This window comes from Brassica napus, chromosome A1, assembly GCF_020379485.1.
Source record: "Brassica napus cultivar Da-Ae chromosome A1, Da-Ae, whole genome shotgun sequence".
NCBI lineage: Eukaryota > Viridiplantae > Streptophyta > Magnoliopsida > Brassicales > Brassicaceae > Brassica > Brassica napus.
The window spans coordinates 15,848,985-15,858,621 of NC_063434.1; the positions used below are offsets into that span (position 1 = coordinate 15,848,985).

The 9,637-nt window shown below is 44.4% G+C and overlaps 1 protein-coding gene across 1 annotated transcript; it reads left to right on the forward strand.

Moving 5' to 3' along the window:
* Window positions 1-6,566: 6,566 nt before the first annotated feature.
* Window positions 6,567-8,204, forward strand: LOC125608619. The gene is made up of 2 exons (XM_048779057.1): window positions 6,567-7,653; window positions 7,753-8,204. Exons 1-2 carry the CDS (start codon window positions 6,567-6,569, stop codon window positions 8,202-8,204), a joined length of 1,539 nt encoding a protein of 512 aa, XP_048635014.1.
* The last annotated feature ends 1,433 nt before the right edge of the window (window positions 8,205-9,637 follow it).

Sequence of the window (9,637 nt, forward strand, 5' to 3'; positions counted from 1 at the left end):
ATCCTCGAATTTTAACTTTTGCGACGTCTCGCAGTTGTTTCGGGGATTATACGTGTATCCTTGCGTGTTTGAAAGATGATAATTTTTTACGATTTTTGGGCCGGATGAGGCCGCAGACAAGAGTCTTAATGTTTCCAGGCGTGTCCTGAAATATTCTTTTGTGTTTTACTGAAGCGTAAACGTTTCGATAAAAAGGACAACGTATATTGTAGTAAAAGTTTTTGAAGTTTCTATAAACTCGATTATAATCATGAAGATTTTTCTAAGTGGGAGTATACGAGTATACGCACCCACTCCCCCCCCCTTTTTAGAGAGGGGGATAGCTGAACTCGTCTTTTGACGAGCTGCCTACGTACCCCTTTCGAGGATCAAGCCATCTCGTAGTTATGTTTCATGCCGCGAGTGTTTTTACTCGGCGGTAGATGTCGTGATGTCCGCCTTGACCATGTCGATCGTGGCTGGGTCAATGCTATTTTCGGGATGTTCCGGTTGAATTGTAGCGTGGGCTTCAGACTCGTGTCGAGTTTCGACATCCGATGCGTTTGCGTCGGTAGACGATTTTAATTCTTCTTTTCCTGGGGCGTTTTTAGCCGAAGATCGATCTATCTTCGTGCGTTTGCCGGTTGCAGTTGCAGAAGTCGTGATTTGCCTTAACTTGTGCTCTGCGAGGAAGCATAGCCGCGACTGTTTTTGGCACCCCCAGATAGCCGCGACTCCGCTTGGGGTTGGGAATTTGAGACCCAGGTGGTAGGTTGACGGAACTGCCTGCATGGCGTTGAGCCATGGGGTTCCCATGATCACGTTGTAGATAGCGGGATGATCGACCACCGCGAACTCGACGATTTTCGTGATCTCCTTGGCCATAACTGGCAACTGGATCGATCCAAGAGTCATCGATACTTCGCCTGAAAAACCCGTGAGTGGTTTTGGCGTCGGAATTACTTCTCCGAGTTCGATGCTCATCCGCTTGAGAGTGTCGCAGAAGATTACGTTGACCGTGCTTCCCGTGTCGACGAGTACCCTTCCGACTTCTAAGTCTCGTATGACGAGATCTATGACGAGCGGGTCACAGTGAGGTTGATCGATGCTGCCGGCTTCTTCCTTTGTGAAGGTGATCGAGCAATTTTGGCCATCTCGGGGAGGAGACCATGTAGGCTAATTTGCACTCGACTCTGCCTTCCGTTGGTAAGCCTTGATGGCCGACACAGTATCGCCGCAGTATTGTGATCCTCCGATGATCATGTTGACTCTGCGACGATTGTTATCGTTCCCCTTGTCGTCCGGCCTCCTACCGCGTTTATCCCCAGGCTGGTTTCGTTGAGGGGATTTTTCAGCGGGCGGATTTCTGTCCGTCTTTGGAGGGCGATCAGAATCGAGGATGAGATCCTTGACGCTAGTTACTTCCGAGAGCTCTCCAGCGAGTAGCTTCGCGGCCAGTCTTGCTCCCAAGACTTTGCAGTTGGTCGTGGAGTGTCCTCGGGACTGGTGGAACTCGCAGAAGGTGTTTTCGTCATACCCTTGATTGCGAGTCCACGTGTTGCCCGTGGTTCGGCCTTGATCCGAATTGATCGCATAATTATGCGCCCCTTGGAGATCTTCCCCCTCGTGATGGACGTATTTGTCGTTACGAGAGTTCTTCTTTCTCCCTTTTGGATCCACGTCCTTCGAGGATGGTCTTGCCGCCTTATGTTTTTGCGATAAGACTTTAGTTTCTTCCTCGACTATGATGTAGTCCGTCGCTTTGTGGAGGGCATCCTGGATCGTTCACGGTTTGTCAAGAGTTATCCACTTTCTGAATTTCGACTTGTACCAGAGCGTCTTTCTTAGCGCGTCGATGGCTACTTTGTCGCTTATCCCGCTGACCCTTGACATTACCAGCTTGAACCGACTGATAAACTCGCGGAGGGGTTCGTCTTCCCTCTGGGAGAGACTCCAGAGGTCAACATCGGAAGTTTCTCTGTCGATGAATACAGAGTATTGTTTGAGAAATTCCGATGCGAGCTGTTGGAAACTCCCGATGGTGTTACAACGAAGGCGTGCGAAGCATTCGAGTGCTGCTCCTTCCAGGTTTTCAACGAACAGGCGGCAGTAGCCGGCATCCTTTTCGCCGTCCTTCAGTCTAGCTCTTCCCATCGCGATGTAGAAAACCTGAAGGTGCGCTTTTGGATCGGCCGTACCATCGTACTTCGGTACTTTGATTTTTCCCGGATCGGACACCCTCATGTCCGAAATGCGACTGGGAAAAGGGTACTTCCGAGCTCCTTCCAGCAGTCGATCGATTTTGGGGGCAGCACTAGTAGCATGATGGATTTGAGACTTCACGGCCCTCACTTCTGCCGCAGTCTTGGTGATGTAGTCGCGAAGATCGCGGATATCCGATGTCTCGTCAGTAGATTTCCGAGCCTGTCGGCATTTACTGCGAGTGAGCTCGGTTTGCCTTTCAGCCAGCTCCTCCTGTTCGTTCCAATAGGCGATTTCTTCTTCTTCCGTCATTGGTTTTTCGAACATGGAGCCTTCCCGAGCAGATCGGCTCCTGGTCCTTCTTGGATGTCTGTCGACGTCCTCGTCGGTGTCGTTGGAGACATCGCTAGGATCCAGGTCAATGCGTTCGGCTTCGTTATCCTCCGAGTCCTTTGCAGGGGGCGGAGGACTTTCAGGGTTCCCCTTTTCGATGGGAGATTTCTCGCTAGGGTTTTGACCGGAGGGTCGTTCCCGCGCGACTCCTGGTCTGTCGAGTGGGGTAGAGAAGTCGAGCCTCTTCCCGTGGATTTTGGTGGTTCCGCGGGGACGGATTGCTTGGGTCCTTGCCGTTAAGGTTTCGACCTGTTTGGTCAAGGTATTCACGAGCTTATCCTGTTCTTCCGACCTTTTCTCATAGGTGGCGAACATCTTTTTAAACTCCTCGAGCGTCGCGGCGTTGGCTTGTGCGTTGGCCCCGGATACGTCCGCTGCTGGAGTGTGGAGATCGGTGCCGCTACCTCCGTTAAGAGGAGTCTGCATGTTATCTGCGTCGTTAGTTGACATGTCTCATTGAGCGTGATGTGGCTTTTGCGGGTTAGATTGATCCGTACTCCCCATCCTTCTAGCGCCAAACTGTGGGAACCGAAATTCGCACTGTCGATTTCTGTTTAAATAAGAAAACTAGGAAAACCCTAATTTCCCAGAGAACCCGGATATCTGCTAATTACCACACGTCAAGCAATCAGAACACGAGAACAACAATGATAAAGTATAAGAAGTCGAAAAAGAGAGCAAAGAAGATCTTATTCCGAATTTGCGTATGAGCATTTACAACAAGGTATAAGCCTGGGCTCGAGAGCTGTCGGCGAGATTCCTAGTTCTAGCAACCCTAAGACGGCTAAACCTAATTGAAAAGCAGCTCGAAATAACAAAAACGGAAAATTGTCTAAATTGCTCTAAGTGCTAAGTTTTCTCTGAAAAAGTTCCTCTCCATGCTCCTCGCCTAGGACTCCTTATATACTAGCTCCAAGGTCGGTTTACGCTTTTACTCTTCTGCCCTTAAGCCGTCATAGCATAAAAATGGAGATATTCTATTTTTCCCGATCTTCACAATTATCTTCAAAACTTCCGTATTTATCCGCGGAAACTTGATATTTATCCTTCCTTTTGGACCAAGCATAAACCGTGCTGTGGTTTACGGGCTTTTGGTTAAGAAATCGTAGGATGGGCCTCGAGTCGTGTTTTAGGTCCCTTTGGGCCGTCATCCGACTCGACACGTTTACTACGATTTCTTTTGATAAAGAGCAAACTTTCCGCGGTTTCTAATCCGCGAAGTTTGATCGATGAGTTAGAATAACGGAAAACATGGACTGAGCTTGCTACGGTCTTCGGGAGATAGCATTTGAAGGTTTGACGAGAATGCATGGATTGGTGTCGTATCGATGTTCGGAAGAGTTCGATCGCTACACAGCGACCAAACTTTGGCTCGAGCCCGGTCACTACGTAGCGACCGAGCGGGACGAGCGCTCGGTTGCTACGTAGCGACCGAACTTCAGCTCGAGCTTGGTCGCTACGTAGCGACCGAGCGGGACGAGCGCCCGGTCGCTACGTAGCGACCGAGCGGGACGAGCACTCGGTCACTACGTAGCGACCGAGCTTTGGCTCGTAGCGACCGAACGGGTTGGACGTAGCGACCGAGGTCGGTTCGGTCTTGGTTGCTACGTAGCGACCGGACAGCGTGTATGTGCGGTAGTTACGCAATGACCGAGCTTGGTTCATTTGCTTCGAAACTTCAAGGATACTTCTTCGTAAAAACTTCGTATTGGTTATTTTTTACGAAAGCTATATCTTTCTTTTTACTATCTCTTTTGGAAATTCGATTTCCGAGGATTTTCGGGTGATAATTCCGTCGTGACCGTTTTTGACCCCAACAGCAAGGAAAATCGATCGACGCTTGAAGAGCAACAGGTCGATCATAATAACTTACCATCGATCGACATACATACATGTGCATCGATCGATGCCCAGTCACACGAATGAAATCGCAAATTAAAAGATTTCATTTCCCAGAAGATCTATTATTTACAACTTAAGTCCCTAGCCGCCTGTTAGGCTATATGTACTAGGGTTTTGTATCATTTCTAGGCAGACACTTGCAAAAAGACCTAGTTTAGAGAAGGAGCATTTTGGCTACCATTAGGAGAGCTTAGGATTGGAGAGATAGATCTGAGACTGGAAAACAGAGAAGATCTTGAACTCCTTTATTTCTATTACTCTATCTATTTGTGTTCTATGTTTCATTTGAGTTTATTTCACACCATCATGACTTTGTCTCTCATGAATATGTTTGAGTAAACCAATTGTTAGGTTTAGGTTTCTCACCATGGTTGAAATTATGTACTGCTAATATGACTATTAAAAAGGTGTTTTGATTGTTCTTTCATTGCTTATGAACTTAATGCTAAAATTGAGATTGATCACCTTCATTTTAGATCTTAGGATTAATTGAGTCCAACTAACCGTTTCCCCTCAATACCTGAACCCATTTGCGTGATCTAACTAACTCAGGCGTAACGGCAGTTGGTCTGAGAAGGTCAGAGAACAAGTTAAACCTGTTTGCAAAGCTCGCTAGAATAACCATCAATCGACGCAACTATCGTTCTGCCGGTCGATCGTTACAAAGGTTTATCGGTTGATGTACATCAAGTCACATCGATCAACACTCTCTCGAGATCAAAATACTACAGTTGAGATCCGAGATCTAGCGAAGATAACCTAGCCGGTTAAATCATTGTTTCGTTCAAAAACCATCAAACCCTTTAGTCTAAACTAAGTGCATACATTTTGTACCTGAGAATTACCTGAATCTAGCTGCTTTCCCATTCTTGAAGCCACTTCAATTCAATCTATTGAATCACTATTGTTTTCGATTTATCATTTACTGTTTTTTAAACTATTAAAACCTTTTAGTCTATCTTCAATTATAATTATTTAAGTCTGTTTAGTAATCCTAGAGTCTCTGTGGATTTGATCCCTAAGTACTACATCTGAACCTCTTTTGATGAGAATAACACTCTTTAGGGTAATTTGAGTGATATCAAATTTGGCGCCGTTGCCAGGGACTCTTTCTTATTACCATTAGATTAAATTTAGAATTTAGTATAGACTTGTTATGAAAATCTTGCTAAAGTTTTCTTTCTTAATCTGTTACTCAGACACAAAGAATGGAGAACACAGAGCGAGACCAACCATCGATCGACGGAGACACGTTTCCATCGAGTGACGATGAGTCAGAAGAATCGACCGATACGGAGCTGCCAACATCGATCGATACCGCCCAGCCGGAAGCAGGTAAGTTTTCTCTTACCAAGCCCGCTAATGAGAAAGTAGTCCAAACTGAACTAAATAGTCAAACGAGCAATGAAACTAGCCAAACTGAACAGGGGACTGAAATCCCTGTTAAGGAAAATTCCACCTTAACTAAAGGTGAAGATATAAAATTGTCCATACAAGACTACCTTGATCCTGGTAGGACCTATTCCAATAGGTCCGCTATTAAAATACCAGGAGACGATACCAAGAAATCTAAGTTTAACGCAGATTACTACCGTATGGTTCGTCAAAACCCATTCTGTGGATCTCTCCCAGAACACCCACAAGATCACATTGAAACTTTGGAAGAATTAATACCAGATGAATATGATCGTTGTAAACTATTCTCGTTCTCCCTAGAAGGAGAAGCCCTCAGGTGGTTAAACTGTTTAGCAACAGGATCACTCACTTGTTGGGAAGAGATTAGAAGAGCCTTCCTTAGAGAATTTTTCACTGATGAACGCTACTGAGAAGTAAGAAAACAAATTTCTACATTTCGTCAAGGTCCACGCGAATCGTTTAAAAACGCCTGGGGAAGATTCAGAGGCTATGAACTTGAATGTCCCCATCACGGTTATTCAGAACCACAACTTCTTAACATCTTTTATTGAGGTGTTAACTTGAGTTATAAAACCGCACTCGATACAGCGAGTGATGGAAATTTCATCACTAGGAATCCCGAAGGAGCTAGACGTCTTATCAAGAATATGACAACGGGAAGATTCTATGAAAAGATGGATGAAGAGATGGAAAAGGCCACAAGTCCAAAAGACAATTATGATTTAATAGAAATTAAGAATTCCCTTAAATCCCTTCATTCCTTTCTTCAAAACAAACACCGATCTGATATAGCCCAGATCGACGACAACGCTTTGTTTGACACCGATGATTATTCGGATAAAGGAACAAACTGCTCTGATCCCTACTATGTGCTTCATGTCGATAGCTTTACCCAAGCTTATGACACTGCTGTTAAATCACGTACCGGAAGAGAGAGGTTCAATATCAGACAAGCTCTTACTGGCAACCGTAAGACAAAATCGGAGTTTTACGGAAAGATAAATATAGTTTACGGAGAATTAATGGAGAAAGCAGATTCTTTAGGAGAACTAATCCAAAAATTAGAAGGTCAAGTAGCTGAGATTGCGACTGCCATAAAAAGAGATGCTGGTTGTCTTCCCAGAAGAACTGATTTAAACCCGAGACGTCAAGTCAGTGCCGTAATGCTGCGTAGCGGGAAAAACCTTGCAGCAGATACGAGGAATAACTCAGATGTTGGAAAGCCTGACAACGCCGACAAAACCGGAAAAAGCAACTCTCACCCTATTCTTCTAAATGATGTTGACCCAAATCCATCTCAAGAGAACCGGAAAACCACCGCTGAAAAGGCTAAGGAAAAGGCAATAAACTTAGAACTAGAAGAAGATACGAAGATTAAGGACGAAATCGATCGACAGTACGGAACTGACGTCGATCGACCTAAAACACCTACCATCGATCGACAACCTGAAAAACCCGTCGATCGACGGTCTACTCAACCCGAACCCATAATTGAAAGACTCTATCGAACTTTACCCCCTTTTCCTCCTAAAACACAAACTAAGAAATCATTTGAAAACGCGATCTGCAAGAAAGCCTTAGACAAAATTTCTGTTGAAATGTCCCTTAGTGATGCTATAAAGATAGCACCATCGATTAAGAAGTATATAAAGGACATGACATCTCCAAACTACCCAATTGCAGAACATAGCGTGATGATGATTTCAGAAAAGGTAAGTGCTATGATTAAAGGAGAAACTCCAACAAAGAGATCAGAACCTGGTAGTTTCGTCCTAGATTGTAAAATAGAAAACACACGCTTTCCTAGATAATTATGTGACCTCGGATCTAGCGTGAACCTTATGCCTTACTCTGTTGCAGTGACATTAGGATATAGAGAGTTCATGCCAACTCCGATCACCCTGGTTTTAGCTGATAGATCTATTAGGGTACCCGAGGGAATTCTCGAAGATGTTCCCATAAAGATTAACGATTGCATCGTGCCTACGGATTTTGTTGTGTTGAAATACAGACAAGAACCCAAAGACCCCCTCATTCTGGGTCGGCCATTCCTAGCTACAGCTGGAGCAATCATTGACGTCAAAGAAGGACGAATTAATTTGAACTTTGGGGATATCTCGATGACTTTTGATATGGAAAAACTGATTAAGCGACCCCTAATAGATGACCAGGCCTTCTACGTGGAAAAAGTTTCTGAGGATGAAAGAGACTCTTTCATAAACATGTGTTCAGACAACTCCTTAGAAGATACCCTTAACCATGTGGAAAATGAAATTTTCAGCATATCAGATAGGACAGACGATTACATGTGACTAATGGACGCTAGCATCGAAGTTGCAAACGTAGAAGAGAATGACGACTCCGAAGTTGTCATCGATCGATACCTTCAAGATACCGTCGATCGACAACCTCTCTCGCAATCAAATTGGTCTAAAGATAAAGCACCAAAGGTAGAATTAAAACCTCTACCCAACAGTCTTAAGTACGCTTACCTTTATGACCAGCCCTACCCTGTTATCGTCAACGCCAATCTTACTAGCGGAGAACTTGCTTTATTGCTGAATAAATTACGCAAGTACATGAAAGCGATCGGGTATTCTATCGATGACATTCCTAGAATCTCTCCTGATATTTGCATGCATCGGATTAACTTGGAAGATGACGCTAAAACGTCAATAGAGCAGCAAAAGAGATTAAATCCGAATCTAAAGGAAATAGTTAAAAAGGAAATTATAAAACTCCTTGATGCTGGAGTTATTTACCCTATTTCGGATGGCAAATGGGTAAGCCCCGTACATGTTGTACCCAAAAAGGGAGGTATAACTGTAGTGAAGAATGAAAAGGACGAACTCATTCCGACTCGTACCGTTACTGGTCATCGGATGTGTATTGATTATAGGAAATTGAATGCCGCTACTAGGAAAGACCACTTTCCCCTTCCCTTTATTGTTCAGATGCTGGAGAGATTAGCTAATCACCAGTATTACTGTTTTCTTGATGGATATTCCAGATTTTTCCAAATTCCTATACACCCGGATGATCAAGAAAAGACAACGTTTACATGCCCCTATGGAACTTTCGCATATCGCAGAATGCCATTTTGTCTATGTAACGCCCCCGCTACTTTCCAACGTTGTATGATGTCAATCTTTACGGATATGATCGAGGACTTCATGGAAGTATTCATGGATGACTTTTCTGTCTACGGATCAGATTTTAAGAGTTGCCTCGACAATTTATGCAAAGTATTGGAAAGATGCGAAGAAAAGAACCTTGTCCTAAACTTGGAAAAATGCCATTTCATGGTTAACGATGGAATAGTGTTAGGACATAGGGTTTCCGCCGCTGGAATAGAGGTCGATAGAGCTAAGACTGAAGTAATGACCAGTTAACCTCCACCCAAAACTGTTATAGACGTCCGAAGTTTTCTCGGACACGCCGGATTTTACAGGAGATTTATACTGGACTTCAGCAAAATCGCTAGACCTTTAAATAACCTATTATGCAAGGATATTAAATTCGATTTTAGCCCTGAATGCATGAAAGCTTTTGAAGATTTAAAGAAATCCCTTATCATTGCCCCCGTCGTACAAGCCCCAGACAGGAATCTTCCTTTCGAAATCATGTGCGATGCGAGCGATTTCACAATTGGAGCAGTTTTAGGCCAAAGGAAAGACAAAACGCTACATGCCATTTACTACGCCAGCCGCACGCTTGATGAAGTGCAACGGAATTACACAACAAC

Coding starts and splice junctions, on each gene's coding strand:
- LOC125608619 (XM_048779057.1), top strand. CDS start 6,567: ATGGATGAAGAGATGGAAAAGGCCACAAGTCCAAAAGACAATTATGAT. Junction 7,654..7,752: donor AACAAAGAGATCAGAACCTG/GTAGTTTCGTCC, acceptor ACTCTGTTGCAG/TGACATTAGGATATAGAGAG.